The 23,496-nt window shown below is 37.9% G+C and overlaps 1 protein-coding gene across 1 annotated transcript in view; it reads left to right on the top strand.

Moving 5' to 3' along the window:
- Positions 1-18,006: 18,006 nt before the first annotated feature.
- Positions 18,007-23,496, top strand: part of LOC126471174 (ankyrin repeat domain-containing protein 13C) — a 103,474-nt gene continuing 97,984 nt past the window's right edge. The window contains exons 1-2 of the mRNA XM_050099280.1: positions 18,007-18,306; positions 22,010-22,051. Of these exons, the coding sequence (XP_049955237.1) occupies positions 18,192-18,306; positions 22,010-22,051 (157 nt within the window). The 5' untranslated portion in view covers positions 18,007-18,191. The remainder of the gene's footprint in view (positions 18,307-22,009; positions 22,052-23,496) is intronic.

Here is a 23,496-nt window from a genome sequence, read left to right as displayed (position 1 = left end):
ATCCTGAAACATTCGACACATCTGTATTTGCTGCCCGCAGTTCTTTTGGAATAACACCACGAAACAAGATGGTTATCAGTCTGATGAAATATTATTGGAATTTGTGGGGCTCATATAGAAAATATATGCATATCGTATAAATGAGGTTGCCACCAACAGGTGGCCTCTCATTATCGATGATTATAGGAGGTGAGTGCTCGAGGGCGTTGGCGCTGCTCCACATATGGTGTGCCAGGTAATCTTTCAGTCCTGATACCAAGAGGTACATATTACACTGCAGCTGAAAGTAGGGCTCTCGCTTCATTATGACAAATGGTTAATCTCTAGTAATGGGATTGGCCCCCTCCTGTGCTCTCACTATTTATTGTGTGACTGAGTGTATGGGGCTGGGTATTTATTTATATGTAAATTGTGGGTGGGTGTGTGATTGTGTCTATAAAAGGTGGATGCACTGCTTGCCGTGGTTTATGTGTGTGAGTATGCATATGTGACTGCACATTATATTTGTATGTCAATACTATATATATATATATATATATATATATATATATATATTGTTGTGACTTGGCAAGACAGCCAAGCCACTATGAGGTAGTCAAAAGGCACGCGTTTAAGCTCACGCAGGCTGGCGTGAGGTCTGGAACAGTTAAAGGAGTTGAGTCTAGTAAAAAAAGTACATAGCTTCTGGAATACTTAACTTTAATCCATAATTGGTGAACATCGTTCTGACGGTACATGCATCACAAGATAAATAGCAAATGATAATGGCGCCTTGCTAGGTCGTAGCAAATGACGTAGCTGAAGGCTATGCTAACTATCGTCTCGGCAAATGAGAGCGTAATTTGTCAGTGAACCATCGCTAGCAAAGTCGGCTGTACAACTGGGGCGAGTGCTAGGAAGTCTCTCTAGACCTGCCGTGTGGCGGCGCTCGGTCTGCAATCACTGATAGTGGCGACACGCGGGTCCGACGTATACTACCGGACCGCGGCCGATTTAAAGGCTACCACCTAGCAAGTGTGGTGTCTGGCGGTGACACCACATATATATATATATATATATATATATATATATATATATATGTGTGTGTGTGTGTGTGTGTGTGTGTGTGTGTGTGTGGTTCTTTTTTTCTTTGTCTGGTGCTGCTAGTCCCAATTTCCCAACATATTATATACAGAAGAAAAAATACGGCATATAGAAATAAATACCAATACTGTCGATAGAAAGAAAATGTAAATACTGAATTTGGAAAGAAAACACAAATGTTGTTTACAGAACCTAAATGGGAAACTTAGTATTTAAGTTGTGCTCGCTTTAAGGTGCCTAATACTCATAAGCCATGTGAAAAAAATTACTTTGAATTTGTGTTAATCCCTTGAAGAGCGCATTCAGACTAAACTTCATGTCCATTTTTCTGTTGTTTTTCCTTTACGTTCTGCCCAAACTTCCCTCATTCATGTGCCGTGTTTCTGCTTCCGTTCTTCGGCCCACTTTAGGTCCTGTGTTCTCTTCAGCTTCTCTTTTATCCTGTTCGCCCAGTGTTCCTTCATCCTCTGGCTGTGTTCTTGTCGTCTCTGTTAGCTCAATTGTATTCGTTTGTTGTGTGGTGTCTCTTGTAGTTTGTTTCTTCTAATCAGGTTCCTAAGGAGTGTTTTGTTCTGTATTGTTTCCTGTGTGATGTTGAGTTGTTCCATGGCATTTCTTACTTCATTCATCCATTTGTTGTTTTTCCTTGTGCTAACCCAGTCCAAGATCTGTCTCCTTATCCTATGCGGTGCCGTAAAACTGTAGTCTTCTTTTCCTGATTTGATCTGTTATTTTCTCTGTGTGTTCGTATAGTTCTTCAACTGGCCTCTTTATCCATACTCCGTCTTTTTACGTCGCCCCGAATATTTTCCTGAGTATTTTTCGTTCTGTCTTCTCTATCTGTTTGATTCGTGTCTGTCCTTGTACTACTGTGGTCTAGGCTGCATATAGTGCTTCTGGTAGCACCACCGTCTCGCAGTTTCGTTGCTTGACCTTTCTTGAGAAAGCTTTCTTATTGTAGTGATTCCAAGTCAGTTTCTAGGCCTTCTCTAGTTTCGCTCTTCTCTCTTCATTAGATATCTTATTTCTTACTGTAATCTGTATTTTTTCTCCTAGCTACTTAAAATTTTCTGTTCTGTGTATTGTTTCCATATTTTGTGTGTAGTGATGGGTGTTTTTGGGTGCTCGTGAACTGTGTTTTCGCGTATTATATCTGTAGTCCTGTCTTGGCTGCAATTTCGTGTAGTTCCTCTATGGCTGTTATTGTTTCTGTTTTTCGTACCGTTACAATGGCTCAATTGTCTGCGAACGCTAGGCACTTGACTCTTAATTTTCCTGACAGGACTCCTTTCTGTGTATTTTCTCATTCCTTCACTATTTTGTCCAGTACTATGTTGAACAGCAATGGCGAGAGGCCGTCGCCCTGCCTGACTCCTGTTCTGATTTCGAATTGTTCTGAGAGCTCTCCACAGAACTTCACTTAAGATGTCGTGCTTGTTAGTGTTTGCTGAATTACAGTTAGTGTCTTCCTATCTACTCTGTATTATTTCAGGATTTTAAAGAGGATGTCTCTGTCTATTGAGTCGTAAGCCTTCTTCAAGTCGACGAACGTGATGGTGTGGTTCTGTTTGTGTTGCAGTATCGTCTTAAGGTTCCATATCTGTTCAGCGCACGACCTGTGTTTACGAAACCCAGCCTGGTATTCCCCAATCAGGTGGTCTGTTTGCTTCTCTAATCTATTTAGCAGTGCTTTCGAAAGTATCTTACATGTGATCGGTAACAGTGAGATGCCCCTATAGTTGTTCGGGTCCAACTTATCCCCTTTCTTGTGTAGAGGACGAATCAGTGCTGTGCGCCATTCCTTCGGTATCTCTTCTATTTCCCATATCTGTTTCGTGGTGTTATGTATGTGTTCTGTGAGATCTGGGTCTTGCAACTTCCAGAATTCCGCGATGACTCCATCCTCTCCTGGTGCTATATTGTTCTTGAGGTCCTTGATGATTTATCTTACCTCTTCTATCAATGGCGGTTCACTGTCTGGGTTTGGTGCGGGTTCCTCTGTGTCCAGTTTGTCTGTTGGTGATTCTGCGTTTAGGAGTTTCTCGAAGTAATTCGCTAGGAGGTTACAGTTGTTCTTCGTATTGGTCTCTAGTGTGCCGTCTGGTCTCCTAAAGCAGAGTTCGGTGCTTGGTATTTCATCATGTTTTCCCTGAACGTCCTGTAGAAATTCCTCGTGTTGTTCCTTGAGAAGTCTGCTTCTATCTCTTCTAGTTTCTGTTTGTCGTAGTTTCGTTTTTATTTATGGATAATTTTGCTTGTCTGTTAATACGTTTTGAGAAATTCTCGCCAGTTTCCTGGTATCTTGCTACCATTGAACTTTTTCCATGTGTTGATTCGTCTTTCGATTGCTAGGTCACATGTATGGTTCCACCAGTGGTGTTTCCTGGTTCTCCGTGCTACTGCAAATTTCATGGCTTTCTGAAGCTTTCCTGGTAGCTGTTCCCAGTTTTGCGTTGTTCCTATCTTAATTTTCTCAAGTATTTTCTCTTGGTTGAGTGTTAGACATTCTGTGTCTCGTCTAATGATCTTAGTTTTCTGTTGTTTCTGCTTAGGGATTAGGCGTGCCTTTACCTGTAGTAGGTGGTGATCCGAGACAAAGGAGCCCTTACATGTGTTGATGTTCTGAGTTTCCCTCTGTGCTTCTCTTTGTATAATGACGTGGTCGATCTGTAATTCTCTCTTGCCATTTGGGAATTTCCATGTGGTTAATGTTTGTATGGGTTCCTTGAAGTTCGTTGACATGACTTTGAGGACATAGGTCTCGCAGAATTCTATCAGGTGTCTCCCATTTAGGCTTGTGTCATGGTGTGGTGTGTATTTTCCTGCAATGTGTCTGTATTTTTGTTCTTGAAGTCTCCTAGAATAATTTTAGTTCGGTGTGTAGGTATTTTCTTGATTGTCTCCTCCACTGCTGTCCAAGTCCTCAATGGCGTCCGGATCCTTCCTGCTGTGGTCATTTCTTGGTGCGTGTGCGTTTATGATCGTGTATGCCCTGTTTGCCGACTTAATTGTCAGTGTGCTGATTCTTTCGATAGGCGATGTGAAGTCCATCACTGTGTCTGTGATCGTCCTGTGTACTGCGAATCCTGTGCCATAGAGCCTGAGGGTCTTCCTGTGTACCGATCGTTTTCCCTTGTATATTCTGTAGTTCCCTGTATTGAAATGGTCTTCATCTGGGAATCTTGTTTCCTGTAGTGCGCAAATTTTGATCCTGAGCCTGTATAAAGTATCTGTGAGCTGTTTCATCATTCCCGTCTTGAGTAGTGTGTTCGCGTTGAGTGCTGCGATGTAGTGTTTCTGTTTTGTCTTGAGGGAATTTGAGAAGATCCGATTCTTCTCATGATGTCCGTGAGCCCCTGGAATCCGATGCTCACGACTGTTCCAGTCTACTGACTGGGGCCTAGGGTAGTGAGATTTTCCTCGTTGTTCCATCATGATGTTTAGTTGTTGGATTTTTAGCATGTTGCCGAGCACAACCTGATCTTCCAGATCAGAAGGTTGGTAGAGGTCGCCACTAACATCTGATACAGACGCCTTTTGTAGCAGCCCATTGTGGGGACCGAGGCTACTGATAGTTTTGGTCCACCCCGAGTATTTCATTTTCTCGGTACCGCCTATATCTAGGAGACAGTCCCCTATCCGCCACCTGGGGAGGCACCCCAGGATATATATGTACCTGGTACTGGAAGTCCTTATCTGTGACTCTAAGATAACCCATACCCCACTGATAACCTACTACTGACCAGTTACAGCATTATTATATCACTGGAAGTGATGTATCGCATGATGTTTATCTGTGCTTATTCTCTCCTTACTATAGTACTTGTGGCATCTCCTTATCATTCACTATGATCACTCAAAATCTAATGCTGTTTATACCCCTTATATAGCATACTAGACTTGGTAACAACACTAAATAGTATCAACACTAATGCACCTTGGCTCTACCTGTCACTGATAATAATTGTAACTCTAATCACCTTCATATCCACCAGCATTGTTTATGTGTGCGAAGCTATATTGACATCTGCCTGTTTTCTGGGTCCTTCATTTCTTTTACCAGGCAGTCTATCTTAATAACAATATTTTATTTTTGTATAGAAAATGTCAGGTGGAAGTATATCGTCGCTAGGCAATGAAAACCTCGTAACTCAAATTTGTCAAATTTTACAGGAGAATCAAAAAACTAATTATAGTATCACATGGGTACCTGATTATTCAAATGTAGTGGTTTCTCCTACACAATATGGATCCGGTCATTGGTACATAAGACTTTTTATTATGCACTTCAAATTGTTTACCGGTTTTTGGAGTTACAAGGTTTTCACAGTTATTTTTTTGGTAGTGATAGAAATAAGGGGCATGTAACGAGTGCATGGTTAAGAATTGAAATGAATGAATGTTTAATTTGTTTTAAAAAATACTTACTTAAACTTTGCATTATTTGTGTATTATGAAACATCTGTAAGGATACATTGTTACAGATATAAAGTGAAATGAATAATTTCACATTAACTAAAATATTGGAAACTGGATGTTAATAAATTACAGTGCTTAAAAAACATAGCAACTATGTTGTTAGGTTTAATTAAACTTTTATTACTGTAAACATTTGTGCAGCTTATTAACATTTATTATTGTTACTATTACTGCTACTATCACAATCACAGTCATAGGTGGTTGTAAACAAGTTTATTTTCGGCTGCATGTTTTTAGGCACGGACATGTTCTCCCATTACAAATGTGAGGCATTGTGTCATAAAACGAATGCACATCCTTAGGATCCTTTAGCTGTTGCAGATGTGTTAACTTTTCTGCACTGATCTTTAGTGGTGAACTGTAGAGAGGGGGCACTGTACATGAGTTGGGTATGTTTGACATCCTTCTTGGAAGTGGTTCCCATGTAGCGCTGAATTTCAATTTATATTCCATTTTTTCGGAGGGATCATACTTAAGACACTGGATATCAGTCACTGTTGGATCCCCAATTTTGGATCCTGGCCGAACAGATGAATACAACGAGAGTTTATCATAGGACTTGAAAAACGTGTGGTCCAAATAATTGACAACATAAGGTCTAGGACCTTGTCTTGTGGTAGTACAAACTTCTACATAGCCAGCAGGAGTAAAAATGTGTCTGTTTTTTAATTTCCTTTTTATAGAATCACACTCCATTTGAGTGTGACCTTTCTCCAGAAATTTTTTCACTATTGTAATACCTTTCTGATTGGCGAAATGAACCAGTGCATTACTCATAACTGAGTTTCGATTCTCGTACGTGCATCCGTCGCTATAGAAAATAGCTTCTGAATCATTTTGGACGTACGTTTCTATAAAATACACCAGTATACTGACAAATTCCGAAGCCATTAGTCCACCTTCACACTTGTACCAAAGGTAACAATAACCATCGTTACTTTTTAAATCATAGATGGTTAATTTGTGGACCTTTAGTTTGCTTTTATAATACAGTGCAGATGCTGTTAGTGTGGGAGAAAGCAAAAGTGCTTGAAGGTCCATAGTAAACACACTTGCTGGTCCTAATTTATCACTATTTTTCGCTTCCCTTGCCTCAGTTTTTCGGGCTATATTCAAAGAGTATCCATTGTCTGAGAGATTGCCTGTCTGGTGAGAATAATAAAAATCGCATTGGTCCTTTTTAGGAGAAAATTAGTTAAGGTTATTTTCATCGAATACTTCGCAGTACTGTTTGTAAACAGCTGGGATTTGTCCTCTTTTTTTTTGCAAAATTCTATATATCCCCTATGTAGTTCTGATTTACTCTGACAGTTAGGTTCCAAGTAGAGTTTCGTGGAAGAACGAATCTCGGAGCATGCGTTCGCCCTGCACACTCACAATGGTGATTACCGAAGTTGCGAGGTTTACAGCACAAACTACATATCGCTGGAGAAGTGAATTTTTCATTATTGCCGCTAGATGGCGACACCGTACAACTCGAAAAAGGAAGGTTTCAACAGACTATGTGGCATAATTGTGTATATTTGGTAATGGAGTTACGTGGATTTCATTTTCCGATGGAGTTACGAGGTTTTCATTGCCTAGCGACGATATCTGCAACTGGTCATTATTGTGACCTTATTACAATGCAGTAGACTTCTAGTTTTGCTAAGCAAATTATGGCACAGAATCATTCAAGAGTATACAAGAAAGTTATAAATTGTGCAATGTTGCTTAGAAGATTTGGCAGAGCACAAAGTACATCAGTCAGTACTTACACATGATCGAGCTGAGATCTTCTCAGCTAGGAAATACAATACTTTTCCATTTTAAAGCTGATTATCTTTTTTAACATCACAAGTGTATTACCATAAATCTCACAGTTTTTTATTGATAATAAATACTGAACGATGACATACCATTTTTTCATTTATTATTAGTAGCTACTTGCCATCTTATTTAAAGCTGCAGTTTATTATTTTGCTGCATACTAGCGCTACTGAGTGCAATGACATCCTCAGAAGAAACTGCATCACAGAGCAGATAGGAGAGTGTCTAAATGCTTGCTCAAGAAGTTAGTTGATGTCTGAGCTCTCCTTACTTTACCTCACTCTGTGAAATGGTTTTACACAGAATATCTGTTCATGGGTGAAGTGTCTGCTTGTAAATAGCAATAGTAAGGGCTAGGCATAACAGGTATGTAGCAATGAGAAGGAGCATAAAACAATAATTGGAATGTATGAGAAAGTTCCATATTCTCAGATAATTTTTCAGAAATAATTGTTTCTATGAAACTGTAAAATCATATTTTGCAGGATTACATAGCACATGTTCCTTGATATGACTAATTGTAATATAAATCTTAAGGTGAAGTGTACATTATCTTTCCAAGGAGTAATATATCTTACAATGCTATAGTGCATTTTTGGTCCTCGAGCTAAAGGGTTTCTAATTTTGGGCAAAGTTGTTTCCTAATATTCAGTTGGAAAAAAGAATTGCAAATTTAATTGAAAGAAACGCCCTTCTCACTTAGGTTACTTTCAAGATTATTAGAGTTCATACAAAATCCAAACAAAAAACCTCACAGACATATGGAACTGTATGCATAAAATTCTTTAAGTTAAGCTACCATTTGCAACAAATCACATAACTGTATCTAGCATAGTTCCGTAGAAATATATTTTTTTGTAATTGTCGGAAGATTCTACAGTCTGTCCGTATATTTCTGAGCCAGAAAGCCAATTTGTGAAAAAATAATGAAAGGAATCAATAAATTCAACATTTTTCGAAACCCATTAGCTGCCACTTCTGAAGTAGCACCTCTGCAGTACATTCATCCCATAAGATACTGAGTTCCCTTGAAAGGATTTGATTCAGCTAGTACTCTAGTTTGTGAGAATAGAAAAACACGAAAGATTCCATGAAAAAAACATCGAGAGGGTGGAGGCTACGTATTGTATGAGGGTGTCAGCATACCAATGTGACTCCCTTTTTTCGAACATGAACAAATGAATGTACGAAAGCAGTAGGATTGCCATATAAACTTATTTTTAATGGATTCCTCCGTTTTATGGCTTTGATTTCACCCCTCCATTTTTTCTTCAGTTGGCGTCACTAATTTTCTGTTGTGGCGTAACAAGACAGCTACGCCACACTGAAGTAGCCGAAAGGCACGCGTAATCTCACTTAGGCTAGAGAAAGGTCTGAAACAGGATACGTAATAAATGGTAACAAGAAAAGTACGTAGCTGCTATAATACTTAACTTTTAATCCATTATTTGTGTACAGCATTCCTTGATGATACAAGTGAGACTCTATCTTAAAATGGTTAATGGCGCCTTGCTAGGTCGTAGCCATGGACTTAGCTGAAGGCTATTCTAACTGTCTCTCGGCAAATGAGAGAAAGGCTTCGTCAGTGTAGTCGCTAGCAAAGTCGTCGTACAACTGGGGCGAGTGCTAGTCCATATCTCGAGACCTGCCTTGTGGTGGCGCTCGGTCTGCGATCACACAGTGGCGACACACAGGTCCGACATGTACTAAATGGACCGCGGCCGATTTAAGCTACCACCTAGCAAGTGTGGTGTCTGGCGGTGACACCACATTTTCCATTTTTTTAAGCTGTGAAAAATGTCAGATTTAGCATGGCCCATAAAAGAGGAGACATTTTTCAGCCTGAAATGTGACTATCCCTGGTCAGAGAGGCTCTTTTGTTATACCTGCCAATAATGGCAACAACTGTAAGCAAGAAAAGGAAGATTGGTTAGAAAGTAGCATCCTTCCAGTCCTTGCCTGTAGTGTTTTAATCCCCATCACCACCACTGGTGTTGTTTATATTCTGTACTCACCGCTTGTATTGTGTTCAAGCAAATGCCTGGATCAAGTATACAGTCCTTAATACATGATAATTAGAAATCAGCGATGGTGAGAACGATGTTTCAAAGGCTTCTCTGAACAACAAAGTAAAATCTCAACATCAGCAAGTATATTAGAAGAAGTGGGAGAAGATATATTTTCATATGTAAATCTGGGGAAAAGTAAATATAGGACATATTTCGTGGTGTGCAGAAAGGATATTCATGGCCCACAAGTGACCTCAAACAACATTCTATACAGAGGACATAAACTGGAGGAAAGTTCAAGTGTAGGCAGTTCTAAACTCTCAAACTGTTTTGTAAGCTTAAATAACAAAAATTTATGTGATGGTGTTGCAGCATATGAACTAGGTTTAGCTTATCATGCTGTAAATCGTAATTTAAGTAATTCCAGCATTGACTGTGGGAATAAATTAGTATCCCATATTTTCACCTATTCAACAATTGGTTCAAAACTGAAATGTGGATTACAAAGGCAGTAATGCTTGTGAAAAATGTACTTGCTTCCAAGAATGTTAAAGACCTTTTAAATGGTTTGAACTGTGCAGAAAAGACTGCCAAATTCTTTTCTCTGGCAACAGTTGCATCGAATAGAAACAACAGAAATCTGTTTCCGGTATGTATACGCTACTTTAATCCACTGCAGAAAGTTCAAAATAAAGTACTTGATTTTGTCAAGAATGCAGATGAAACTTCTTTAGCAATACTGGTAACTGATTTGGTGCTCCAGAGCTTGGGAATCCATAATATGAGAGTAAATCAGGTGCTGACAATGCACATGTTAATTTCGGAAAAAAAGTTCATTGTCTCAGTTTCTGCTCAGTAGAAATGAGAACATTTTTAGGCTAGTTGTTCTAGCCATATTGTGGAAAGGCAGAAATGCCTGTGAAAATAAATTTGCTATAGATAAATTAGATAATGATGTGGAGAACATTGAACTGAAAATTTATAATCATTTGTGGGCCTCAGCCAAGAGCAAAGACTACTGGAAATCAGTTTTTCAATTTGTGAATTCGAAATTCTATGCATTATACCCACCAGGTGGTTTTTGTTGACTCCTTCTATAACCAGACTGCTAAACAACTGAGATGCAATCAAAAGCAACTTCCAGGGCACTGCTAATTGTCCTAAGTTATTGTCAACAGTTTTCTGATGGCCCAGAGCAAGTAGTTTTGCCTGAAATTTATTTATTTTCCGTTGGGAATGTGAGAAACCGGTGGGAAATAGGAACTAAACCTCTGGAAAGATGTGATTTAAGTATTTTGAAATATAGAAACAAATGAAACTTTTCGCCACAAAAATTCAACAAAGAAAGAAAGATAGTATCTATGGCATTACGACAAAAAAATCTCATGAATTGGCTGTCTGTACCGCTGTGAAAGAAGACATCTACATGTTTCACCAGTTTCTACACTTATGTATGAAAGTACTTTGGAGATAAGGGTAGTGTAGTGGTTAGCACATCTGTCTAGTAAATGGGAGACTCAGATTTAAATCCCAGCCTTTGTACAAATATTCATTCGTCACTTGCAGCAGCACATACACATTGTCAATGTTTGAGTCTTGAAAAGCTCTCTGGAACCCTGTAGTTCACTTGAAAATAATACGTATGCATCTTCAGGTAAGATCCTCTGTTTTGTTCAATGCTGAGGTGCTATTCCAGCACACTTGAAGAGGCTCTGCAATGCTGTTCGAGTTTAAGGGGAATACCAAGTACACGGAGGTGTGAATGGTAATTTGGACTGACGAGGGAGGCTGCTAGGGTAATCCGTGCAGTTGCACAAAGCCTATCAGCTAGAATGGCACAATGATTAGCGCACCTGCCTTGTTAGCAAGAGAGCTGGGCTCGAATCCTGGGTTTCATACAAATTTTCATTTCTCACTTTGTTCTGCATATACACAACAAAGATGTTCGAGACTTGAAAAGGTCTCTGGAGCCATATAGTTTTATCTGAAAACAATAAATATACATCTTTAGAAGCATTTATGTATGAAACAAAATTTTCTTTCAAGGTTTCTAGAATGCAATGGAAATAATTCATTTTAATGATCATGTGTGTGCTGGTGATATACATGTATGAAGAGTTCGGCAGTTACAGTGACAGTCTCTCAGAAAGTGTGAACCAGGAGCGTTGTGACATATCAAACTTGATTCATATATTCTCAGCAGCACCTGATAATAATGTCCCAAATTGGTTTGAAGTTTTCAGTTATTGGCTTAGTCTCCTGGGCTCCAATGTCTTTGTGTAGAAAGTTTTTGCACATATGAAAAACAAGCGGAGTGACAAAAGAAACAAGTGTACTGTAGACTTAATCAGAATTCCATGTAGTGGTAAATCAGGATATTCAATCTTGTGAAGAGCTTTTCAAGTTTGCAAAGGATGGTAGAAAATTGTTAAAAGATGTCAAATTATCAACAAAGTATGCCTGAACAAAAGTGGAATACCGAAAAATATCAGGATTTACTCGTATGTTGTAAACTAAATATCGACAGATAACGCCTTGCCGTTTTATTGTGTGAAGTGATAGTATTTATTTGTTTAGTATTTATCTAATTTTTTTCTTTTCATTTAGTTGTTTACTGAAAAATGTGTCCTGTATTCATGTGACCCCCAAAGAACAAGTATTAATGTCATCAATGTCCCTGCTTTAGTTTATGTGTAACTGTAATGTACCAATGTGAGCTGCGAAGAATGGTCATTAAAAATGCCAATGGAACATTCCTTTCTTTATTTTTGAAAATCTGGCACCTCTAGAGAGAAGTGGCTATCAACACTGTGCAAAGCCACTTATCCAGCTGCTGGTTTCACATTGTTTATTAAATGTTTTAACCATTTGGTGAAAATTGGCTCTCGCATCCTAAGCAATGAGTGACATTTGATAAAAGAATCTGTTGGAGTCCATTTCTTGAAATTTTCGTCCATATTCTTTCTAGAAAATATTACAAAAAGTAAGACGAAATGGCCAGTTAGTCTCATATTTGTCACAACAGTCTTAAAGAAGATTGAAAAATGAGTTCACTTTCCCTGAAATGATGCTTTGGCCCTGGCAATTCAGAGCTGTTCTGGCACTCAGAAAATAAGCTCCAAGTGTCATTTTAGAAAGCTATTTTTTATCTACAAAACTTTCATTTTTGTTAAATATATTTGCAATTTTATTTTGTGAAGGGAACTGAAATGCTAGCTATCTAATCTGTATGGCTCTTAGACCACAATATCATTTAGAGGACCTAATATTCCAAATGTGCTAAGTACCATTTTAAAAATTTCATTTTTTCCTTCTATCGATACTACGTCCATGAGAGCATACAGTACTAAAGGCAGGTGATCAAAAATCCTGTGTAGACACTTTAACAGCAACTAATGGATGGTGTAGGTGCAATCTCCATGGTGTTTATCAATCTGAAGGTGTCTCGTAATAAACAGTGGGTTTCAGCAACTAAATACACATCCGCACTATCATCTATTCTTATAATCGACACCCAGTTACAGCATTTTCTCACCTTGTCTTATTGTTCTTGCCACTTCTGCTGTGTTGTGAATGTGTTTAGCCATGGAAGAAGAAAATGTGCTAAATGCCGTGCTTCTGTCAATATTAGACATAAAATTGCTCATGTTAAAGACGCAGAATATACTACAAATTCCAGGAAAACAATTCCACAAAAATCAGGAGTACCAAAAGTAGATATTGTTCTTTCGAGGCCAAAATTTTTTTACCTTGAAAACCATCAAACCATTGTGGATGGTCACTTTTTATTCAGTTTGATAGGTAGATTCGATCTGACATATCAAATGTATGCTGATCATTAAACACATATTTTCCTGTTTGATAAAGTGATAACAGTAATGGTTAAGGGTGATTACATTTCCTTTACTTTGCTGTTCTACAATGAACCTGTACATGCTGTTATAATGATTTCCTTGGGAGAACTTTCAAGATGTAATGTACTGGGGGCAGGATGTTCGGGGAGAAATGCAAGGGAGTGGAACCCTGCAACAAGGGACAAGATGTTCTGAGAACTGGCGAGAGGCTGCTCAGGTACAAGAAGAGGGGGGACATATACACTGTTCGCAGGAAAGCAGAGGGCTGACATGGGGGCAGTGGAGTCCACAGGCCAGAGTTTGTGACTGGAACAAAATGAGCCAAGGTGGAAAACCACAAAAAAATAGACAAATTCCAGCTAGGAAATGATGCTCTTTGTGGCTGATGTCCTGTTAGAGAAAGGTGTACAGCAAGGAATTTGGCGAAACAGATGGCGGCAGTCGGGACTGTGTCAAAACAACAGTCTGTGGGATAAACACCTCTTGGCCTTCCTAAAATACATGAAAACAAGACTCTGGAGAAGCTTAGCTTGCATGCGGCTGACAGGCTGTTGCAACAGGCTGACAGGCTGTTGCCAGGAAATGAAGCTATTTTTTCTTAATTCTTTTCCCACAACCAGAGAAAACTGTGCGAATGGATAAGGAGACCATTCATTCACGGCTGCAGTGTGATGACAGTTTGAAATAACGTTTGAGTTGACTTTTTCGAGAATATAGGATGGAAAACGAGTTAATTGGATCTGACGTTTTACCAGTGTTTGGTGGGAGATTTTTAACAACAAAACAATCACAATATTGTCAGAGAAAATTTCAACTTTTTAAGGAATGGGTGACCAAGTTCTCTTGGTGCAAATGCAGACAGGCTTCTCTCTAACCTCTAAAAATGGACACTTAACTTCTGGTTCTTGGAGACTTCACTCCTAGGTTTCAGTAACTTATCTTTAAGACTTCACTTCATGGATGCACAATGGCAGACTTTTAAGGCAGTCCTTCTCAGCAGTGGAGAGTGATGAAGTCCAATGTTTGAATTCACAGCAGTGCACTCCTAGGGGCACATTTCATGGCAGCTGGCCACGCCATCATTATTCTCCTCACATTACATCGATAAGTATGGTGAGAGTAACTTGCACTTGGATAAACGGAACTTAGGAATCCAGCGTCATTTACGGTTCAGCCTTCCCATGTTTGAGAGCCCAGTTGCAATTGCAGGTGCAGCTTTAGCTTCTCTTTCTAGTCACACAATCGTTATTGATGCATAAACAGGTTCCGATAAATTCATTAGGAAAAACAGCATATCCCCATTCCTCACACATTAACTTTGTCAACTGTTTGTTATATTTTCTCTCTTTCTTTTTATGAAGGTTTAATTGTGCATCAAGTAATTTCATATCATATCCTTTTCATCTTTTGTGCATATAAACTTTTGGACCACATTCAGTCACACAGATCATAATTTTGATTAAAGTAGTTAGCAAACTCTTTATCATGATCAATGTTTTTGAATAAAAGAATTTTAAACACCACATCTTAAGTTTCACTGCGTGGACTGAAAACTTCTAAAGCGTTAATTCAATCCATTCTGCACATTTAATCCACCACTGATTCTTAATGGTGTATTTGCCTCTTAGTTAATTCCAACATATATTGTTCCACACATGAAGTATCATCTAAATTGACGTTTCTACTGCCAGGCTCGAATTAAAATGGGAAATTCTACAATACTGTCAGGAAATTTAATTATTCAGTGATAAAGTTTCTTTATATTTCTGAATATGTAGAGCCATGGTATATTTTAAGAACAATTCCTGACATGAATAATTGACATATGTCCTTAGTGGATTCTGTTCTACATCTTGTTGATTATCAGTGTCATTATTAGCAGTGTTGCAACTTTTGGAAGAGTTTCATATATCTAAGAGAAGCAGGAATAATGTGTGGAGAGTGTGACTTACAATAGGTTTGAGTTAACTGTTGTGTCTAGGTTAAATAGTTGAATGTGCAGACAGCATTAGAAAGGGATGGATTAACTAAGAAACTTCAATCATGGAAGAGCAATGATGTCTCGGCAAGTAGGGCTCAGCGATGAGTTGACAAATCAGAATTCAGGCGATGTGTATAAAGAATTTCGAGAGCCTTGCAAGAAGACGGACGTAATTTACATCCAGCTAGATTTATGCAGTGAAAAAAGATGGGGCATTCTGCTTCTTGAGATCAATTTTTATGGCTAGTTTGCTCTACCTGCCAGAGGTATGTACACCTGGCGGTGGACTGCAGAAACTGCATCTGGTTGGCCAGATGCTATCAAAAACAGATGTAACAAAGGGAACTTGTGACGCAGGAAATACGTAAGGTAGGTGCAGGCTCCTAATGAGCAGACCAGTGTCTATGGTAGAATCCCTGTAGATGCAGTTGCTGCCTACTTCGAAACAACAGCAGCTCAGCATCAACCTTTTACGGTGCAAAAAGCAAGAACACTGATAGGAGGATGTTGTTCAAAACTAAACAGATGTGAACTATTGCCTACAGAAGAAACAAAACGCTGGAAGAGTGTGAAAAGACGTGCAGACCATGAATAGGTATGCACCACAAACTAGCGGTGTAAAACCCGGTTTTAGTGGCGCAGGTTTTGACGTTGACGACATCAGTGAGCTGGAAACAGACAAAGATTGCACGACTGGTCGGATAAATATGTCGTGATGGAAGGGCAAAAGGGACCACAAGTTTTACATATAAGTGTGTAGATTCCAAGACTTTAGAGGAAATAGCAAACTGCAGCACCTGAAGGTCTGGCTTCAAAAAATCAACAATTGATTTCCACCCATATGCTCGACATGATGTTGACTAGATTTTGTGTGCAGTCAGCATGACACTGATGCATTAGAAAAACTCCCTCCTATTATTCAGCAATGTTCGTCGGTTGTGGAATTTAGAGATAAGTTTCTACCGCTATTTTGGTCAAGCATGGAGAAGGATAAGAATAAATTGGAAATGATTGACTTCTGAGTTGTAAAAGAGACGGATTTCTATAGAAAGGTCAAATTGTTGAACAAGCCAGAGAATAAGAACCTATGTCTTGACGAACCATTCCCTCCAACTAATATCATTTGGGTGTGCTATAACAAGTTTCCAGCGAAATTTAGATGGGCCTTAATAGGGTAAACGAAAGATAACATGAGAGAATTCAAAGAGCGATTGGAGGAGATGTGGAGTCTACAGCGTAAAGAGAGGAAAGAAAGAAGGAGAGAGAGACACCGTGCCTATCGGTATGATCTGTGTAAATGGGAAAATAAGCTGTTTGTTCATGAAAACTATGAACAGAGTGAGCTCCATGGGGTGGAGTGGGAGGGGGGGAGGTGTGCCATGAAGAAAAGAGTTGGAGAACCACAAGTAGTAGGAATGAAAGTGCTCAGTTTCGAACAGTAAGATTTGACTGGGACACATTGAATAGTCAGATTTTTACTAGGCATCTGGAATAAAACCTACATTGCTAACACATAAAATGGACCCAAGTTCTTTGTACCCAAAATTTAATAACCCACTGATACCTGATAATAGGAAACATGGCCGAGTTTATGCATACCTGAACTAAAATTGAATGGCTGTGCAGATAGTGGTAAACTTCAATGTAAAAGAGAGAACTTCCAACTGCAAAATAAAAACGTCTACTTTAAGACTATAGCTTAACTTGACTTTCCAATTAATGAGTGTAAAAATATTATTTGCTTCAAAATCATAAATCTTTCACTACAAATTTCAAATTTATTTGCACTTCATCAGATTCAAAATAGCAGATTCCTGAATATTCACGAAATAAGTGATGGATGTGGCTGCAGAGTGCACCACCGAGCTGTGAAATACAGCCCTACCCTCAAATTAACAGCAACCCAGAATTTAGACATTTTACCCTATCATACACCAAAGATTTGTATATAATTAACCAAACAAATACTTTATTTGAAATTAGAGTAAAATAATGCACCTATCCAGTATGCGATCCTTATTCGACAGAATTTATGGAGGACATTGAGAAAGTCAAGAGAAGGGTATTTCGTTTTGAATTATCACGATATAGGCGAGAGAGAGAGTCACAGATAACGATTTGGTGCCATAATGTGACAACCAGTGTGAACTGACCTTTGGATTTGACTTTTCCACTGAACATGTTATTTAACGAAAATTGTTTCATTGACTTATGTTCTTATCTATAAGCAGTATGGGTATCGGATGTGTGCTGTTATCCTTAAACCCAAAGAGTTGTTCGCTTTCAGGTATCTGACCTCCCTTGTGGAAGAACACTCAGTGGAAAAAATATCCAAGTCTTAGTGGAACATTTGTAATTTGTCCTGAAAATAAAGAGCAAAGTAGTAAAATAAAGTAAATTCATAGCTAAAATAGAACGCAGAATAATAAAATACATAATATGAAGCTACAAAATAACAAAATCCAGTACTAGAATGAACGAGCGTCGTGAAACTTCATTAACTTTCGAATGGGAGATGTACCGTTCTGTTCCGCCAAGTGTGAATCAGCCTTCATATAGGCTATTTGAAATTCAACAAATAAGAAAGTTATTTTTCTGAATTTATGAGAACAGTTATTGCAATTTCACATAATAACCCGTTGATACAACCAAAAAGTTAAGATTTGAAAATAATTTACATATTTAATTTTCGCTGCGCGCGTATCGATGCTGTGTGTTGCACCAGTATAAAATTACCGACTCCATATTGAAAGGAATAACTTTGGTTGTGCCGTATCTAAACAATCTTTGGCAATTGATTGTACTATTTTTGTGATTGTATTTTTTTGAAAGTGAGATGGAAAACAGTAGCGTACAACCCTCGCGTTGTAGGAAATTCTCAGCCGTATGAGAATGACTGTGACCGTGCAGCAGGGAAGGAGCCTGTTTCACGATGTGTTGTGCTGTGCTTTAATTTCGTGTGGTTAGTTTTAAGCTATGGCTTCAGATGAAGCAGACAGTTACCCGTTACATGAATGTGTGTTCCGCGGAGATGTTAGGAAATTGTCGGCGCTCTTACGGACCCATGATCTGGCAAAAAAGGATAAACATGGTATGGTTTCCTGATGATATGTTTCTTAGTTTTTATAACTTGTTTCACGCTGTCTCTTCTCCGCAAATTTTGTGTGTGTTGTGTACAAGTATTTCCCACAATTATACAAGTTTTGTATGGATGATTAACTTTGAGGTAAGTGAGTAATAATTAATTGCTAATCGCAATTGGTCTGAACATTATATAGTGATATTTGGAGGCCGATAAACACTTGAAGTCGCCCCCGATAAAAATCGGAATGTAAGTACATTGCGAGCAAGTCGGTTTTCGTTTGCAGAACTACACAGTACACTTATGTTAGAAGCAAGTGAGCAGTTTGCTATTTAATTTGTGCATAACATAAGCTCGTATATCTTACTTCAGGGTAACAGGTACAGGAGATGATAAAAAAAATTGCCTGAAATGCACTGTGGAACACACGAACAAATTCTCACAAAGGCTCATAACTTCTTTATGGAGAAGAATCGCAGACATTTACGAAATATGCTTAGTAAATTAGGTTTATTTTGTAATTTGGTCTTTGGCCGTGCTGCCGTGGCACTGCTGCCGTCTACATCAGTATCGAGAGCTTGTGCATCGCACATTAAAGTATGTTTTCCTGTTACATTTTAAAATCTTGTTGACATTATCACTTCACGTGTGGATCTTACCTTTTAGGACTACAGCATTCATGTCTATCTTTACTGTAATTGAGGATGGTTGATGGAATGGTGATTAAGATGCTGGACTCTTGTTTTGAGAACTGAGTTGAGATTTCCATCCAACCATTCCAAATTAGATTTCCCATGGCGCTCCCAAATCACTGCAGGTTAATGCCAGCGTTAAAAACCGTGTCGCCCAGTGCTTGGTCATGTGGAACTTATGACCAACCTCTAATTATGTCGTTTTGGACAGGGTGTTAAACCACAATCTTAATCGCTTTTGATGTAGTTTGTAATAATTTGATCATTGTTTATGTTCTCTGAAAATATAAGTAGCATAGAAATATGTAGGCCTATTTTTTTATTGTAAAAACGTAAATAAAAATAGTCCAAAACAAATGTCAGGGGAAATAATTTTATTTTTTACTATATTCTGAAACAATCTTTACATTTTCTGTGTTAAAAAGTTTATAGCAATAAACTAGGATGTAAAGATGAGGCTATAGTCTGTCACCAATTTGTTAACTAATGGGCCTAACTCCATGATAAAATCTGGGAACTGTGCAGTGCTTTTATTCAACCCGTACTTAATAATTTGAGTGTGGGATCATAAGGTGCCAGTATTGGGATGAGATGGTGTTTAGCACAATGACCCCAGCCATGATCAGTGCTGTGAAAAGCAGAGGCATCCATTGAAATATTTAAACAGTACATTTAATTTTATTTGCAATGAGTGGGTAATATTAGCAGTTTTCTACAGCTCAAATTAAAAATATAAAAGAAATAAGAAACTCACAGACTGTACCATTGTGAAGACTGTTTAATGGAAAATCTGTATTGGCAGTGTGTTATTGGGCTACACATTTTAAATTTATTGGGTGTAGCACCATCTATATTATTATCAAATATATAAAAGACAATGTGCGAATATTCTTTAGAATGTGCAGTGCAAAGTGTATGACAGAAATTCTTAAAACAGTTGTTATTGGGCCTCCTGTTTAACTTGATAGTGAGTAAAGTAAATATCTGAATAAGGACCTATCACCTCCCTACAAGCAGTGAAGAACTGATTTAGAATATAGTCTATAAGTTGGAAGATCTTCAGAGTAGGTACCTCTGTATGTGAAATTCATGGGCACTAAGAACTTTCCTTGGGGGTATCCAGTGCCCCTTTACTGTTTCTCTGCCCTTCATGTTTAATCGGGTTTTTATTAATTGGGTCTTCATTTATCACTACTTTGTTAATCTGCAGTTACTTGCAAGGTGTTTCAAACCTATAGGATCAAACATTTATAGTTAGTAGAGGATTATAAAACGTGTACTTGGAGATGAAAAACCAGTGGTTGAAAATGAATATTTCAAGAGAGACAAAGCTTTGAATGAGTAATGCATGTAAATCACGCATTTGCAAACTGCTAATGTTTTTGCATCGGCATTGAGATGACAAGTGAAAAAACAAAGAGCATTGTTGGTAATGGATTTTTGGCAGATTGTTTTCAAATAGCAGCCTACAATAAGCCGTTTCCAGAAAAGGTGGTGCATGAAACAACAAAACTGTATAGAAACTAGTTTGTAATGTTGTAGCTATTAGTTTTATTGTACAGCAGATATAAGGGATATTTGAATGTTTGGGTCTGTATTTATATGTGTTACTGATGTTTTTACGGAGTTTGACAGTTTTTACTTGGCAGACTGTTATAAAAGTGTAAGTTGTTTATACCAATAAAATAACTACTTATTCATTTCTGACTGTTAGTTGCATATCTCATAATACTTAGTTCAGCATCATCTGCTAGCTGTATAATTTTGATCCTTAAGGTTTGAGTCGACGTGTATATGGTAGTAAATATGGATGTGCAGGATATTGGTAAAAGTTACATAGTGGACCCTCTTTGCATTTTTTATAGTTTATGTGCGTGAAGTGTATCAGAATACCCATAGGAGACTTGTCCATTGTCTGATATATGTTCTCTGAATTTATGATGGAAAAATGCGTTAAATGTGGCACAAATGTAAATATTGGGCTACAATACAGGCCAGTCTCTTACCACAGCCATTACTGGCAATTCATGTTCACTGGCTTTGCCAGTGCAACCAAATCATCTTTCATCCTAACCTAGACCTCTGGCCTAAGCTACAGATCAGTGTTTCATCACTATCAAGAATTCAGGGGTCTGGGGAAGGTATTTCCAATACCACACTCTAGCTGGGGTATCGGTAACTTAAAAATGTATTGTGCTCTATGCTGTGTATATAGTTCCAAAATGTATGTGAGTAATGGAAGAAGTAAAAGTAACAAGTCACTGCATAATTGAGCCATTGAATCGTCATTTGGCACATAAACAAGACTGAAAGCATTGCTAAGACTGCAGATGATGTCTTGCATGGCCACATTGCCCTGGCTGGGACAGTGTTTGTTGTTATCTTTACATTTCTCGTTATTTATATCCCACCAAGAACTTTCTATCTTTAAATGGAGCCATGTGTTACACAGTGGTAATACACTGGACGGCAGTTAAAATCCCCATCCAGCTATCCAGAATTAGTTTTTCCATGATTTCCCTAAATCTCATATGGCAAATGCTGCTTCTTTGAAAGAGCATAGCCAGCACCCCCCCCCCCCCCACCCCCAACCCACCCACCCACTCACCCACCCTCCAAGTGTGGCTCTTTCTCTAATGATCTCGTCAGTGAAATGTAAACCCCTACTCTTCTTTCATCCTGTTATCATAATTCTGTGATCTTACATTGCTGAAGTGTGAACCAGTGGTATGACATGTAGGAAATAATTCCACATTCTTTAATATGAAGTAAGTAATTATGTTACTGCATTGAAAGTCTACAAGAATTTAGTTTTACTTCTATGTAGGTGAAAAGTGACAACCTAAGATTTTATTACCCATATAAATTATTTTTAGCCTTTGCATTTGTTCTTAAAAGATTCATCGTCTTTGGTGATTGCCATTTTTAACTGCCCTGCTTATATTTATACTGATCCATATCATATCTTGTATTCCTATAAGTATTAGGAAATAAAAGAACTTTCTTTTTTTTTTTTTCAGGAAATACTCCACTCCATTTGGCAGTGATGCTGGGCAGAAAAGGTATGTACATTTTCCAGTAGGCTGCTTTGAACTATTTGTAATTTTAGTCACTAAAGTAACAAGTAACTGCACTTTGTGTATGTGCATAAGTATCAGGCTATTGTGGGTACAAGCAGCTTAATTTGAAGTCCTCTCTCACTTTTTACTGACAATTTAACAGTTTTATAATGGAATGTTCATGAAAAACTGTTTCGGCACTTGACCTCAAAGTACTTAACATTTTCCTAAAATGTTAAAAAGAAATGGAAATGGTGTAAATGAAAAAAAAAATTAATCAAAAATATAGAAGTTCTTTACCATTTATTTTATATTTGTATTGTGTTGGCAATTTTATATTAGTTTCTAGTGTCAGATTTAGGTTGCAATTATCTTTCAGAGCATTCTGGAAAATAAAGGAGATTGATTTGTTTATCTAAAGAGTGTGAGTTGTTTTCCTACAACTTTTGACTAATGGTAACAGTGTTACATGGTATCTGTGTATTCCATTGCAGTATCTTGCTAATGACTCTTAAGACGTATTTTAGAGTGCTCATGATCACTAAGTGTTAAAGCATATTCTTATCACGTAGTCAGTGGTAGAAAATTATAGAAGTATGTGAAAGCTGTGAGAATCATTTTTCAACTAATCACTGACCATTTATGTAGCAGTATAATATCTCTTGCATTTTCAGACATATGAGCAGTATTGAAATTTAAATGTCAGTGAGAATAGCTCTCGCAGATCTGTGGCCTGACATGTTGTCCTTCAAATGTATTAACTGCATGCTTCCACATAGTGAAGGATATTGTATTGCTGTATAAGACTGAGATGCAAGTCACACATATTTGTGGAATGTGCATTACAACTAAAGCCTGTTGCTAAACATTTTCAGTTCATATCTGTAATGTTATTGATACATAGTAATTGTGCTAGCCACTCTCCTGTTACTGGGTAAAATTCACCATGTACTGCTCCTTCTGTGACAAAGTAGGTGGAGGAGGAGATGAATCTAGTTTTAAAATTTCAGAAATTTAGTATATTGAAAAATATGAGATGTGATATTGGTATCATAAAGACTACGGGAATAATTTTGAGGAAATTAATGATAATTATGAGGCAGTAAATATGTGAACAAGCAAAAATAGAAAGCTCATGCTTTCCCCACACTAATTTCTTTTTAGTGCAATGTCTTTTGATTAACTGGCCTATGTGGGACCGGATCTCAGGCCGGATAAAGAAATGGCTGGTTAATCAAAAAATTTTACCTAACTCACAAAAGAATTTATTTATTTAGCTGAAAGTTGAAGTTTAATACTGCATTATTATTATAATTAGTATTATTATTCCTATTTCCATATCAAGAACTTCAGATTAAAAGATTGCACATTCACGTAATGACAAACCACAAACTATCCAGACTAAAGAATCAAATTTTCAGTAGAGGTCTGATTTCTGCAGTCTGAGT

This window comes from Schistocerca serialis, chromosome 3, assembly GCF_023864345.2.
Source record: "Schistocerca serialis cubense isolate TAMUIC-IGC-003099 chromosome 3, iqSchSeri2.2, whole genome shotgun sequence".
Taxonomy (NCBI): Eukaryota; Metazoa; Arthropoda; class Insecta; order Orthoptera; family Acrididae; genus Schistocerca; species Schistocerca serialis.
Note: the sequence above shows the minus strand (reverse complement) of the source record. Positions and strands in the feature narration are given on the sequence as shown.